General features: G+C 46.5%; 1 protein-coding gene across 1 annotated transcript; it reads left to right on the forward strand.

Annotated features, from left to right (window-relative positions):
* Positions 1 to 8,199: 8,199 nt before the first annotated feature.
* On the forward strand, positions 8,200 to 8,541 carry LOC131478376 (UPF0729 protein C18orf32 homolog). Its single transcript, XM_058657352.1, has one exon. The coding sequence runs from the start codon at positions 8,243 to 8,245 to the stop codon at positions 8,468 to 8,470; it is 228 nt and encodes a 75-aa protein (XP_058513335.1). The 5' UTR covers positions 8,200 to 8,242; the 3' UTR covers positions 8,471 to 8,541.
* The last annotated feature ends 7,464 nt before the right edge of the window (positions 8,542 to 16,005 follow it).

Genomic DNA, 16,005 nt, shown 5'->3' on the forward strand with positions numbered 1-16,005 from the left:
CACATGATCCCCAACACCAGGCTACTGCTCTACTTCATAAACCATGTTTTGGAGACAAGATATCACACCTGAAAATATTAGATGGAATCCAAAAGCGCAGGTCGGGCCCGGCGGCGTAGCCTAGCGGCTTAAGTCCTCGCCTTGAACGCACCAGGATCCCATATGGGCGCCGGTTCTAATCCTGGCAGCTCCACTTCCCATCCAGCTCCCTGCTTGTGGCCTGGGAAGGCAGTCGAGGACGGCCCAAGGCTTTGGGACCCTGCACCCGCGTGGGAGACCCGGAGGAGGTTCCTGGTTCCCGGCTTCGGATCGGTGCGCACCGGCCCGTTGCGGCTCACTTGGGGAGTGAATCGTCGGATGGAAGATCTTCCTCTCTGTCTCTCCTCCTCTCTGTATATCTGGCTGTAATAAAATGAATAAATCTTTAAAAAAAAAAAAAGCACAGGTCAGTCCTAACACATGCCATGACTCCCCTCCCCTTTTTAAAGATTTATTTATTTTTATCGGAAAGTCAGATACACAGAGAGGAGGAGAGACAAAGAGAAAAATCTTTTGTCCACTGGTTCATTCCTCAAGTGACCACAATGGCCAGAGTTGAGCTGATCCAAAGCCAGGAGCTTCTTCTAGGTCTCCCATGTAGGTTCAAGGTCCCAAGGACTTGAGCCATCCTCTGCTGCTCTCCCAGGCCACAAGCAGGGAGCTGGATGGGAAGCGGGGCCGCAGGGATTAGACCCAGTGCCCACAGGGGATCCTGGTGCCTGCAAGGCAGAGGATTAGCCAGTTGAGTCATTATGCTGGGCCCATGCCATGGCCCTTTATAGCTTTGGAATTCTGGGTTCCTGAGATCTCAGGGTGCAGCAGAAATGGACTCAGTAGGGAAGCCACCGAATCAACACCAGCCTGGAACTATTCGAACACACTGTCGCTGGAGGATCTTAGCGAAGCCACCAGCCATCAGCATTGCTTTCTCTCCTGTTTTCCTCAGCTGCAGAGCTCAGCTTTAGAGCGGGGGTGGTGCCCTGTAATGGGGTCATCGGTGGGCAGATCTCGGGCTGAAGGCAGCCTTCCCCACAGGAGCCATGTCCTGGCCTTTCTTCTGCACGTTCTCCGACAAAGAAGTAAATCGAAAACCCTTTAGCTCTAGCAAAGAAAGATCATGCTCTTAACATCTAGTGAACTGACCACCTCCTGTGCTTGTCTTCACAACCAAGACTTGAACTTCTGCCTTGAAATTTCAGTAATGGGGACAGACGCTATGGCCTATGGTGCCAGCATCCCCTATGGGCACCAGTTTCAGCCCCGATTGCTCCATTTCCCATTCAAGATACTCCTAACGTACCTGGGAAAGCAGCAGAAGGCTCATGTACTTGGCCCTGTTCACCCGTGTGGGAGACCTGGAAGACGCACCTGGCTCCTGGCTTCAGATCAGCTTTGGCCAAGGTGGCTGTTTGGGGAGTTAGTCAGTGACAAAAGGCCTTTCTCTCTCTAACTCTGCCTTTCAGATAAGTAAAACAAATCTTTATAAGAGCAAGAAATTTCAGTCTAGGTCCTGACCTGCTCATAATCTAATGAGAAAAAGATGATTCATTGCTAAAAAAAAACCCAAAAAAGTGAAGTGGGGGTGCAATAGTTGATCAAGTAGCTGTCTGTCTCCTGGGTAAAGGGTCATACCCTCCCCACACTGTGCTCCTGGGGACAGGACAGTGAGACGCCACCCTGCCGGCTTAGCCCCCCCCTTTGGAGCTGCTGGGAAAAACGGAGGGTTGGTCAGGGGAAGTTCTTTTAGGGGTCTTCAGAGAAACTTTGAACCAGGGTCCTTCTAGCAGCTTTTCTCATTTCTAATACTTTACTAGTTAAAAGAATGAAAGGGAAAAAAAAAGGAGAAATGGTTGTGGAAACACACAAAACACAAGCAAAAATAACAAAAAGGGATAAACAGGTCCCCCACTACCACCAATCCAATTATCCCTCATTTGGCCTCATGAAATCAGAAGTAGATCTCAATGACATCCCAAGCGCTGTGCACTCTGTCCCAAATTGAGCCATCCTTCATCCTGTGACCTTCAGCCCCATTCCCTGGATGGATAACTTGAAGCCTGGAGAACGAAAGCATTTTTAAGACCAGGGTCACAGGGCTGCTATATGTAGAAGGAAGCAAGAACCAGAGGGCAAGCTGGACCAGTAACGTGGTTCTTGGTGTGGACAACAACAAGAGGGCTGAAGCGGGGCACAACAATGCAGATTCTTGCTGCACAAGATCTGCTCCATAGCTCATGGAACAAACCCAAGAGCCCACACCCCTGCCCAGCACTCAGCCCCCAGGACATCTCCCAGCACGCAACATGCAGCCCTCAACCCTCTGCCCAGCTACCACCGTTGCCCTTCCTTCAACGCTCTCTCTGGTTCTGTGATCCCGCAGGGTCAGTGAGGACCCACCCCCTCCAGGTGGGAATCATCACCTTCCTTCCCCATGGAAGAAGAGTCCCCATCACTGCCTCCCTGCCACACACAGACTGTGTTACTACATCTGAGTTGCTATACCCGGTGTGGTTCCCGGAGCAGGGAGGAGTGGGAGTGAACAGAACCCAAGAGTTTGTCCAGCCATCATTCAGGCTGGGATAAGCAAGGTGAGCTGGTTTAATGGAGGGAATACAGCTGGCAGAGCAGGGGGTTGACTCCACAAAGGACTAGGATCTGAGACACACGGGATAGACCAGGCAGGAATCTCGGGAAAGAGTTCAGTGCACAGTTTGCATTTTAACTGGGGCTCATCAGGGAATGTGGTCCCTTTCTTTTCATGGTTTCTCCTTCCCCTCCTCCATCTTCTCCCGGAGAAAGGGTTTGCTGGGTGTGAATCAGAAAGATGCCTTCCAAATTTTCATCATCCAGTGATAACAGACTGGCTAGCCCACTTGGGAATGGGCAGTGAGGATTCTTGCAAGGACCATGTCGGGATATGGGCAGAACTTTTTAATAATAACTTATTTGGCTGCTCCCAAACTTTCTAAAGGCTTCCTTTCCACAGGTGCTTTGCCATCTTACCTAACAGGTGCACACTTAGCCTGTCCCAGTTGGTTTTGCCCTCAGCTAAGAGGTGGCAAGAATGTTCTTCATCACCTGTTCATTGTAAAACAAACTCCCCTTGCTACCAAGCAAGCTGTAAAGAGACTTGAAGTCCCTGCAGGGTTATTCTGTTCTGGCTTGAGGGTTATTCCTGAGGCTATGCTGTCCCATTGGAATCCAGAAGTTCCTGGAACCACATGCCTGGTGTTTCAGGGCCTGGAGGTGGCCTGTTGGGACAGCATCAGCCAAAGGTGCACAGATTTTGCTGCTGCAAATGAACACCTGTCTACCTTCAAGCTGCCTTAGGGTGAGTGCGCTGGAAGCCACCGGTTCTGAAAACTCTGCCTTTTCATGTCTCACAGACCTTGGTCCTTTTGGTGACAAGAGTTCCTTTTATGACTTACCTGTAGTGATCTAGGTTCTGGTTCCTGGAGAATTACAGCATGTCTTTTTTTCCTTCTGTTCCAGGGACCCCTGGAATTCTTATCACTACTCTACTTTGGTTTTTCGTTGTTGTTACTTAACAACCTGTATCGTTCTTGAGAAAAGTGATAAGGTGTAGCAAAAACACTGTTCTCCCTCTATTCCTCTTCTGAAGACATAGGCTCCAAAGTCCAAAAGTGGCGCTCCATGGAAGAGCCCACCCTGCACTAAACTCACAATGAAAACTGGAAATCAATGACCACTCTGCCCCAAGATGCAGGTTGTTAGCACCATGCAAGCTTCTTTTTATTCATATTCTGGTTATATTGGCAATCCAAGAATATTATGAAAATTTGGAGAAAATGTGAAAAAAAAAAAAAACCCTTTTACCAGCCAATCCCAGTCCTGAGCTCATGGGTCCTACCACAGTGATGAATTGAAATAGCCCATTCAACTGCACATACTGATAAGAAAACTAAGACCCTGTCCTTGGACACAGGGCCCTCACTGCAAGGCCCAGCCAGAGCCCTGGGCTGCAAAACAGGGCTGGGATGTGTTTGGTTTGGTGGGTGTATTGCTTTCGATGAAAGTTTAGTCATCAGGAAATCTTGTGTGGAAGTTCATTACTAACAGCCAGTCATGACTACGAGCCTTGTTCTGCCTGCCCAGAATCTCATTCATAAAACACAAGTCATTTCCTGATTCCAATTCCAGGTGAGCCTTACCATGAGTCTGGTGAAGTTCTTCCTTCTCTCTCTCTCTCTCTCTGCCCATTATCCTTGAGGTCAGATCATAGCACCCGAGGCACAAGGGTATGACAATACATAGCCTGTGGCATCTTCCCCAACCAGCAGGTCTCCTCCAAGGGTCTGCACCTGCACGTGCAGTGAGGTGGCTGGCTCTCTCCCATTCTGTGTCCTCTACAAGGAACAAAACTCACCTCTAGTGTGTGCTCCTTCCGCTGCCCAGATCATGGGACAACCATGAGAATTCAAGCACCCAGCACCCGTGACAGCTTGGAAATCCTCATCTGTCCTCAGCTCACTTGGTTGAGTGTTCAGCAGTCTAAATGGGATGGAATCTTCAAGAACATTGTGTTGGCTTTAGATAACTTTCTCCGCTCTTTGTCAAAATGACATCTGCATCTGGCTTTCCTCTAGAAAATCAAGAGCAAGATTTTCAAAGGCTTGCCGTTCTTTTCTCTAGAAATTTCTATTATTCAAGCATAAACAACAACCCAGAAGAGTGAGGATAACAGATTCCTTGGGTTCCCCCTTCCCCCGCTTTGCAATTTTACAGGTAAGAATTTTTAGAACTTACTAAGGTCTTGTTTCGTCAGACATTTCTCCTTCTCCATCCCCATGGCACTTCACTCGCTGTCCAGCTCCCTGCTAATGCCCTGGGGAAAACAGCAGGTGGCCCAAATGCTTGGAGCCCTGCCATCAGAACAGGAGACCCAGGTGAAGCTCCTTGCTTGGGCCCAGCCTTGCACCAGCTTGCCAGCCCTCTCCTCTCTGGGGGGAGGAGGCGGACAAGGGAGGATCTAACGGAAGTGTTCTCTCATTCATTATACAAGCACGAATCGAAGAGTCTAAAATGAGAAGGACACAACAGAGAAAAGTGTTCTAACAAAAACCAGCGGATCGTTTCATGGTTTTGACGCCTGCGTTTCCCACACAACCACCAGAGAAAAGATAATATCAAGTGGTGCGGGGTGCCAAGCACCTAGCTGAGTCCTGCGCATGCGCCGGAGTGCGCGCGTGCGCATGCGCGCTGAACAGGCGCGCTGGCTCCCTCAGGGTGCCGAGTCCCGCGCGCGGGCGACGCGGGTGTCACGTGATCCGCTCCGGGATGGGGGCGGTCCCGCAGTGGCGTTTGGTGAGTCACGTGAGTCTGACAGGCCTCAGGTTCGGTTCTGCCCCCTCCCCCCGCAGTTCTCGAATCTTCCTGTGCCTCGGGTATAGGGACGCTGCCTTCCTCCCCGCTCCTCCGGCCCAAGGCCCTGGCTCCCTTTGCGTCTTTGAACAGGCAGGACGGACAGGGGCCCGGGAAGCTCTCCACAGGGCACAGCCGGTGCGCCCGCACCTGACAGGACCACACTTGTCCATGGCGGGCCTGTAGCGACTCTGCGCTGAGGTGGCGTGGGGACGCAGCTTTCAGAATCAGAGGATTGGGGGGTGCACCTGTGTGAGGCAGGCCCACCACCAGCCCGCTAGGGTCTTCCCCTGTCCCATAGCCCACGACCTCTGTGGTCTCTAGAAGTCCGGAGAAGGAATTCTGTTTCCTGTACGAGGAAGGGGGTCCAAGGATGGACTTCCTGACACTTGGCTTCAGCCTGGCCCGGACTTTTTGGGGAATGAACCAGTGGATGGAAATTTTACCTCCCTCTGCCTGTTAAACTAGTCCATCAAAAGAAAAAGCATGAGGACAACTTCAAGCATGGAATAGCAAGCTGAGAGACTAGTTGGAAGACTCCACGTCACCATAGCGCAGAGTCCTAAGTTATCAGTCCAAATGCAAAGGTATGAAAGGCCGGCCAAGAGCAAAGGTAAAACATTGTTGCATTATGAGTGGAGCACTTCTGTAGACAGGTGGGGACGATTTCCAGTTTTGTGTGAAATGTAGCCGCATTGTAGAAGGAAAAAACTGACCGGGAGAGTACACTGAAGGGAAATTATACATCAGCTTTGCATCTGGTTAAAAATCTCCCAGCGATATTAATGAAGTCTGTAGAATCTCTGTATATGAAAGAAATACGTTAGGAGCACGTTAGGTTGTTTCAGCACTCAAAGACAAGTTACTGTAACTCAGAATATTAATGGATGGATAGAATATCACCTTCAGAAATGCAAAAGAGATTGAATACTTGCAAAGTCTCACGAAAAGACAGGAATAGAGAAAAAAAAAATTAACCTGGTGGGGGTATGTGCAAAAAAAACGATAGACCAAGCATTCCACTTCGGGTTGAAACATGGAGAGCCCTTTTTTTTTTTTTTAATTATTTATTATTTTTACTTCATTAATTACATTGTATTATGTGACACAGTTACATAGGTTCTTGGGTTCTCCCCACCCCTCCCCAAACCCTCCCACCATGGTGGATTCCTCCACCTTGTTGCATAACCACAGCTCAAGTTCAGTTGAGATTCCCCCATTGCAAGCGTATACCAAACATAGAGTCCAGCATCTTATTGTCCAGTCAAGTTCAACGGCTTCTTAGGTATACCCTCTCTGGTCTGAAGACAGAGCCAGCAGAGTATCATCCCAGTCAATTGAAAGCTCCAACATACCATCAGCAAAAATTTACATCATTATGGAATTAATTGACATAGTAATGAGTAACCAATATGTTAAAAGTAAATGCGAGTTCCCAGCCACCTTCTGTGACCACCTCACCTACACTTCAATTTTAGTTTATACACAACATATAACATTCATAACATAACATGTTATACATAACATCATATCATCTTAAATTAAGGCAAACATGTGGTATTTAACCTTTTGGGATTGGCTCATTTCCCTTAGCAGTATGGTTTCCAGTTTGGCCCATTTGGCCACAAAGAACTGCATTTTGTTTTTTTTTAATAGCTGAGTAGTATTCCATGGAGTAGATGAACCATAGCTTTCTTATCCAATCCTCTGTTGATGGGCATTTTGGTTGCTTCCATGTTTTTGCAATTACTGATTGTGCTGCTATGAGCATAGGAGTGCATGTTGGTTTCTCATAAAACAATTGTTCTGGATATATTCCTAGGAGTGCTATTGCTGGATCGTACAGTATGTTGAATTTGAGTTGTTTGAATATTCTCCATACTGATTTCCATAGAGGCTGTACCAGCCTGCAGCCCCACCAGCAGTGGAGTAGGGTTCCCTTTTCCCCGCAACCTCGCCAACAAGTGTTGTTGGTGCTTTTATTCATGTGGGCCAGTCTTACTGGCGTTAGGTGGTACCTCATTGATGTTTTAATTTGGATTTCCCATTGCAGCGTGGCCTAGTGGAGGGCTCTTTCTTACAGTCCTGTGTTGAAGAACTGTTTTTCTCTGTGAGTTTTAGCTCTGGAGGGTTTTTTTGTTTGTTTTGTTTTTGCAAGGTGAAGGTTTTGCTATTTCTGTGTGCACAGAGCAGCAAATCGGTGGTTCCATTATTTCCCACGGTGGCTTTATCATCTGTGTCATGGCAGTTCCGATGTTGGAAGTTTCTTTTTGCTCTGTTTCTGCGGTGCGTCCCCCGTGGTACCGTTTCTCCCTTGGCCTTGGAAAGGTATTTGTGATGCGGCTTCTCCCAGAGAGGACTGTTGTCTCTGCTTCTGCCTGCTCAGGCTGGGATTGGTTTGGAGGGATGGAGGTTCGTCGGATCACTGTGAATTGAATGCGTGTTACAGATTTGAGCAACAGCTGTCCAATGAATGGCTACATCTACTAAGAGATGGGACTTTTTTTTTTAAGATTTATTTATTTTTATTGGAAAGGCAGATATACAGAGAGGAGGAGAGACAGAAAGATCTTATGTCCAATGATTCACTCCCCCAAGTGGCTGCAATGGCCAGAGCTGAGCCAATCCGAAGCCAGGAACCTGGAGCCTCTTCCGAGTTTCCCACGCAGGTGCAGGTTCCCAAGGCTTTGGGCCGTTCTCGACTGTTTTCCCAGGCCACAAGCAGGGAGCTGGATGGGAAGCGGGGCCACCAGGATTAGAACCGGCACCCAGCTGGCTCCGGCGTCGCAGTCAACAGATTGAGGAGCTCAAGCCTGGGACAATGGTGTGCATTGCTTGTATTGTCATTCCCATTCTGCTCTGGGTCTACAAGAAATTCCTGGAGCCGTACCTGTACCCGCTGGTTTCCCCTTTCGTGGGGCGGATATGGCCCAAAAAAGCACTGCAAGAGCCCAGTGGTGCTAAAGCCACAGTGGACTGTAAGGGAGCAGACACAAGTGGATTAGCAAGCAAAGGACCGACAGAAATCTCCGATAAAAAGAAAGACTGAAGTGACTTTCCCCCTCCCACGGGGTCGCGCTGTCTCCGAAACTGACCTGATAATATGAAACCCCTTCCTCAGCCCCGTCTCTCTGACCTTTTCTCTGAGACCAGAACTCAGGAGAGCTAGTTTAGGGATTTCCCTGGCCCCCTGGTGTTCATAGTTATGTTGTTAGTTATATGGAATGACCTTGATCCTGAGTTCACTTCCTCAGTAACGTAGGTTTCATTTCTATTCCTGCACTTTTAGTGATGTCAATAAATAGAAGGTTTGTGTCAGCAGACACTCAGGTGTTCCTAAAATCCGTCCGTGAAGGTAGTCTGCTAGCATTGTTTCATTCGTTCATGTGAATCTGACTACTATGGATTCCAGTCTCTTTGGGCTCTTATAATTTGAGTAAAGGATTTTTTTTGCTGTGAAGAAGTGCAGATGATAGTGTGCTGTGAAATGAAGAAGGACTCTCCAGCGCAGAGAAGCTGCGTGCAGGGGAGAGGAGGAACTGCTGCTTAACGCTGTGGGGAAGGTAGAGCAGACAGAGCATACGAGAAACTATGAGAAATGAAATTTCTTTTGCATAAGTATTTAATATGTATTGTAAACTTCTAACCTTTGTATTCCTTCTGTTCCTACAAATAATTTTATTTAACTTACAAAAAAAAAAAAAAAAAAAGAACCGGCACCCAAATGGGATCCTGGTGCTTTCAAGGTGAAGACTTTAGCCACTATGCTACCACCCAGGCCCATTTTTTTTCTTAATCTTGCTTCTCTTTTTCTCTTTATAGTCCGTGCCAAGGTAACCTTTCCCAAAGTTACCTGGTTGCGGCTCACCCTTCCCGTTCGGGTGCACCCTGCAAAGCCCCAGCTTAGCACAGCAAGCACCGCGTGTTCATATTTCTCCTTGTATCAAGAGCAGAGACGTGCCCTGCATCTTCGTTGCTCTTTCCATGCCCAGTGAGGTGGCTTCAAACAATGCTAGGTACTCCACGACTAGAAGATATCTTCCAGGCCAGAGAAGTGGCATGGCGGGCTAATCCTCTACTTCTGGCACCAGCATCCCAAGTGGGTGCCGGTTCTAATATCAGGTGCTTGGCTTCCCGGCTGACTCCCTGGCAGTGTGCCTGGGAAAGCAGTAGAGGATGGTCCAAAGCCTCGGGCTCCTGCAGCCCCGAGGGAGACCTGGAGGAGGCTCTTGGGGAGTGAATCCGTGGACAGAAGGTCTTCCTCTCTGTCTCTCCCCTCTGTGTATCTGCCTTTCCAATAAAAATGAATAAACCTTTAAAAATAAATAAAAATCAATCTTGAAAAAGAAAGTCAAGCAGCCTGGACATGAAAGGGCGTTTAAATGGGATGCCCACTATGCCACAACACCAGCCCCCTCCAGTTTCTTAATCACCACCAGAAAACACCACCGTTCTCTGCTAAAGTGAAGCTGTATGTTGGGCTTAGAACTATTCAGTTTGTGACCACTAGGTGGCAATGTTCGAGCAAAATTTGCAGTGTCCGAGAAAACAGTCTTCACCCCACACCCCTTCTCCTCTCCCCCACACAAGAAACACCCAAATGGATCCTCCTGATTGGCTCGATCGGAATATCTCTTGAGGGACAGGAATATGACAAGTATTAACTGATCAAGTTCCCATGTAGTAACTCTTAGGACAGCTCAGATTGTTGTACGAGGCGTGTAGAAAAACCTGGTAATGGGAAAATGACCAAGAAAAGCAGTTGTGTGTTAGCTTTTAATATTGCCTGCTGCACCCCGGAGTCCCTAGTGATTTAGCAGTGTCCTTCTCTCCCCAGGGGAGGAAAGCAGGGAGGGAAAGGGGAAGGCATATTTTGACTTGGTCTTGCAAGCTGAGGGAGTAGGAAGCCACGTGTACGTTAATAGAACAGGACAAGGTGTGTGCACTCTCCCAGATTAAACTTTATTGGATGGCAGGCAATGTGGATCATGTTAATCATTTTATAGGGGAACGAAGAGGGAATTTACATTCATTTAAATCTATTTTATACTAGAAATCTTCCAGGAAATTTATGTCCAGCATTGTACTCAGTTCTAGCTTCATCATGTTTAGTAGTTATTAAGATTCTCATTTTTGAGTTTGGAAATTGAGTCTTGTGGATATTAAGTAACCTGCCCCACAGCACACAGATTAAAAAATAATAGACTAAAGCAAACATGGTAGGTGAGTAGCAATTGCTACTCTTCGTTTCAAATTCAAAAGATGAGGCAGATACAGCTCTAGGATTTAAACAAAGTGGTTGTATTTTGATAGGCCAGGTGGAAAAAAAAAAAACCTCAGTGTAACATGAACAAAGAAAAACACAGCAAGTGAAGAGTCCGAGACTAGAGCAGCATGTATCTAGTTCACTGGAAATGTGTATAAACAGTTCTATTTTAGAAAGGGGAACAGGGGCCCGGCGCAGTGGCCTGGCAGCTGAAGTCCTCACATTGAACACTCCAGGATCCCATTTGGGTGCCAGTTCGTATCCCAGCAGCCCCGCTTCCCATCCAGCTCCCTGCTTGTGTCCTGGGAAAACAGTCGAGGACAGCCCAGGCCCTTTGGACCCTGCACCTGCTTGGGAGTCCTGGAAGGAGCTCCTGGCTCCTGTGTTGGGAGTGAATTGCCTAGAATCTCTGCCTACCTAGAGTGCTTCAACAATGACCTAAGGTGATGTTCTGGCTGCTGGTCCAGCAAAAGTTCTCCTCAACCCACAGTGCTGTCACTTGAGATGCTGCCAACTGGTCCCATGACCACCACCAGCAGCTAGTCCCAGCCTAAGAAAAATGTATGTGTGAGTGTGAGTGTGCGCACGCGTGCATGACACAGAGGGAGAGAGAGAGAGAAACCAGAATGTGCCATCCCAAAATAGGCCTTTTGCATTTTGGATAATTTTGGGTTGAAGGCTATTGAGAACCAGCTGCATGGGAGAGAAGTTCTAAAATCACTCAACAAGTTTTTCTTTTGGAAAGGAAATTTATAAATCAAATTACAGTTTCTGAGAGATGCCTCCTCCACGAGGAAGCGGACTCATGATTTAGAAAGGCACAGTCCTGGATGCGCGCTGTTATCTAGCCGGTCGATGTGTGTTCCACTACACCTTCCCCACTCATTTCCCCATTACTCGCTTCCTCACCCCAAAGTCCAAAACTCCCTTTTCTTTGTGTATCCTGAGATGTGATGTGAAGACACTTCAAAGTATTTGCTGAAAAATTGCATTAAAAGGTTTATTTGCAGTAGTGCAAAGAACTTTGAGATCTATGCATACATTTTTTCCATAATATGGATTTCCTGTGGAGTTTTTGAAGACCCCTGTATAAGCCAAATTTCTAACCATTCATTTGGGTTACTTATCTGGGTGTTCTATGTAAACCTGCAAGATGCAAATGTTCCTGAACTTCTGTTTATTTTTCGATTGCAAATCTATTTACAGGGTTGAAGCTCTAGAGGGTAAGATGGGCTGGGGAAAAAGATGATTTCTCACCCCTGCATGTATTTCATCTAGATTCTACTCAGCTTTTGTCCTGTTTATGTAATAATTTATTTGTGAGAACTGTAGGAAGGGTCTTCAGAAAGCTGGTAGAATACTCATGTTGTAAAAAAAAAAAAACAAAAAACAAAAAACATGAGTACCTTTAAAAATTCCTGCCAGAAACTAAATCTGTCTTTTCATTTCATTTATCCTCAACCTTTTTGATGTGCTATTCTATTTGTTTGGAGTCTAATCTCCCCTAATGTATGAATTGAATTGTTCATCTTACAATATCTTTTTTTCCCCACAGTGTCTTTATAAGCAATTTACTCACTTTCCAAAATGAATGGAAGAAGTTCTATGTGCTGTTCCAGAGGTCATTTTGTAGAGATAATGGGACTTAAGAGAAAACACCCATGGTTTGTTTGCTTTTTTCACAAGCTGGCTCCTGAGTGGACTTTGAACTTGGTTCTGTGATTGCTGCTGGTGGAAAGCTCTGAACAGGGAGTGCTGGATGTAACCACTGTGGCCAGAACTAGTCACCTCAGGCGGCGAGGCCTCAGGTGACATGATCCGCGTAAAGGGATCACCACTCCTCAAGGACCTGTGTCTGCCCATTCTGAAGATGCTCGCTCATTGCTTTCCTTGAGCCACTGTGGGACTGTCCATCCTTCTTGACTCACCACCCATCTCAAGCAGTGGACGGGACTCTGCATCCTAACCCTGAGCACTCACTCTCGTCCTGGGGCGCTGGTCTCAGGGTTCAAGGAGCTCTCCTAGTGGATCGGTTCCATTTTCCCTTCTCTTTGGCCTCCCTGGGGCATCTGACCAGACGTCCTCTAAGTGTTGTGACATTTTCTCTGTCTCCAGGACTCTCTACTGTCCTCTCTGCTGTCTTTCTCAAGAACCCTCCGGGCTTCCTTCAGGGGCTTTGCTCAGCCTTCTTAAATGTAGGTGACCCGCAAGGTTGGTTGGACATACCTGGTTGAATTCTTTCCCAGAGAACCTGCTTAAACACAGTCCTTGAAGTCCCTCTCATCCTGTCCTCAGAAGTGGAAGGTTCTCGGGCCCCATTCTCTAGACCTAATCTCTGACCTCCACTCTGTATGCATATTGACCTTTTCTGTACTTCCTTGTGCACCCCTATTCCACCCCAACTCACTTCCTGGAGTTAGAGTCAGCCCTCTCTCCCATTGCGGCTGGCAGCATTCTCACATTCCTTCCATTAAAAACTCAGAATCTGGCCAGTGATTCATTGCCACGGTTAAGACACCACTTGGCATGTCCATGTTCTGTATCAGCATGCCTGAGTTCAAGTCCCAGCTCCACCTCTGACCCCAGCTTCCTGCCAATATGCGCACTGGGAAAGCAGCAGACGGTGGCCCTATGTGCTTGGGCCCATGCCACCCATGGGAAGACCTGGACTGGGCTCTTGGTTCCTGCTTTGGGCCAGGCACAGCCCTGTTTGTTTGGGGTGTTTGGAGAATTAATCAGTGGATGAAAATCTTTCTCCCTGCCTCTCTTTCCCACTGTCTCTCTGGCTTTGGCTCCACCCTTTTGCTTATCCCTCACCTATAAATACTAAGAGTCTTCCTTACATCTTACTGATATCAAGTAATGCTCTTGTGCAGAAAAAAAAAGGTTTAAAACTATGTTCAAGAGTATTTTCCTACTTTTTTTTCTCCTTCTCCTCACTAATATTAGGTTTAATTATGTTTTATTGTATTTCTTACTGGACTAATGTGTCCTTTTCTAAATTATTAGACTACTGTAATTTAAATGCACGGTCATATATGTGTGTGCATGTATATATACGTGTGTGTATATATCTGTCTAAATTTGTCTGTGTGTTTCATTCTGACTGTGGGGATGACTCAGTTTCCTTCGGATTGACCTGTGTTTGAATACAAAAGCTGGAAGAACAATGCTCTCTCAACATGTAGGCGTTGCTGTGAGGTAGTCTCCTGATTCATCTATAGATGAGGGTTCACATATATGATGACTTGATTTTTTAATCCAATCCTCTGTTCTGTTATGAAACAAATAGAATAATTTCCCCCCCAGCCGTGGAAACTGACAACGTAACCATATTCTCAACATGGTCTGCAGCCAGGCCTCTTGCATGAGGGCGGAGAAACTTTAGAATGCTGGATCACTGTCAAGGTTTACCAGTATATGGAATACCATGGGTGCAAGTTGAAGATTTAGCCCCTGAGCCATCACACCAGGTCCAGGATCTCTTTTATTTTATTCACTCCATCAAGACTACATGCTTTAGTCATGGTGTGGATTCTTCATGATTCTTTATCTTCCATGAACACTTCCTTCCATCAAAAACATGTCCTTCTGTATCAAGTGGAAGGTCTTGAATTACATGAAAATTGTTTGCTTCTTCTCCCCCCGGCTGGCACCAGTCATCCTGTACCTGTGGGCTCAGCCTGAGACAATCTTAAACCTGGGGCAGGTGGTAAGCCCTGCTGGAGACATTATATACTCCACCTAAGCTAATAATTTGGATTTTCTTTTGATATTTTTTTCAACATTTATTTAATGAGAACTGTGCCAGTGACTTTAGTGAGTATTTGCTCTTTTAATTTTTCCTTGGAGTGGGTGTGCACATGATTTTGGCAGACTGATCAGTGACTCTCTATGAAAGCTGAACGAAAGCTTGATCTGGGGCAGGCATTTTCCTGTTCAACCAACCAGGAATGGTTCTTGGGTCAGGACCATCCTTGGAGATTTTTTGTCTTGCTCAATTCCTAATCACTTTTAAAAAATAGATTTATGCATTTATTTGAGAGGCATAATTACAGAGAGGATGGGAGAACAGAGAGATCTTCCATCTAATGGTTCACACCCCAAAATAGTTGGCAATATCCAGAGTTGGGCCAGGCCAAATCCAGGAGCCAGGAGCAACTTCTGGGTCTCCCATGTGGATTCAGGGACACAAGTAGTAGGGTCATCTTCTACTGCTTTCCCAGGGATCTGGGCTGGAAGTAGAGCAGCCTGGACTCAAACCAGTGTGGCAATAATTCCCAGATATCCTATTCTGTTCTCCTATACCTGGCACTACTCTGAATGCATCATATTCTCACATTTTGCGAATAACTTGCCACTTTAGATCTGTGATCAATCATGACAAAATTTCAGTTCAATAAATGACCAGAGTTCTTGTTCCTATTACATCATGTTGATTTACTCTAGTTAGGAAATTGTGATGAAAGCAAATAAAAACAGCAAGTTCTCTAAATATTTGGAATTGCAAAGATGAGTGCTTTGGTTAGTATAGTATAAGAGGAGAAGGAGAAAAGTGAGGATTTATTTACAACTCAGATATTGTAGTTTACAGGGAGAAACAGAGAAGAACAAGTTTAACGGACTTATTGAAACAGTGATACTTACAGAGCTGGGCACTCAACCACTGGGATTCTGGCAGAGAGCTGAATTCCAACTCCCCCTATCCCTGCAAATGGTTATTCTCGCCAAAACCATCGTGCATGAAGATCTTGTACACACATGAGAACAGCCCAAGTCTGGAAGCAGATGCTGTGTGCACACTGCCTGTTCAAGTAAAGGCTTTTACTTTCTGCACTTCCACATAGTACACTATATATGCTGTGTACCGATCAAACACTTGAAAGCCAGTCCTCTTCCAATGCATTTTCTCTTCCATCACGGCCAGTTACCTTTCTGAATTTGGCTTCCTCTTTCTCTTCCTCCCATTTCTGTATTATCTTTAGAAATGGAGTTGTTGAAGACACAGAGAGGCAGAACAAAGCAGAGCGAGCGCTTCGATGTGCGGGTTCATCCCCAAATCTGTGCAGAAGGCATGACCAAAGCCTGAGCTGTGAATGCTATCCATGTTTTTCCTAAAAGTGGCAGAAACCAAGGTACCTGGAGCATCAGCATTCCTACATTAGCCAGGAAGCAGGGACCAGAGACAGACACTCCCATAGGAAATGTGAGCAGTTTACCAACGAGGCTAAGTGTTCACTCCTGCCCTTTGCCTTTTCACTCTGGGGCAAATAAATCCAGGGATTCTAGTGGGAATTTTAGAGGCCCTGTTGAGAACT

This window comes from Ochotona princeps, chromosome 31 (genome assembly GCF_030435755.1).
Source record: "Ochotona princeps isolate mOchPri1 chromosome 31, mOchPri1.hap1, whole genome shotgun sequence".
Taxonomy (NCBI): domain Eukaryota; kingdom Metazoa; phylum Chordata; class Mammalia; order Lagomorpha; family Ochotonidae; genus Ochotona; species Ochotona princeps.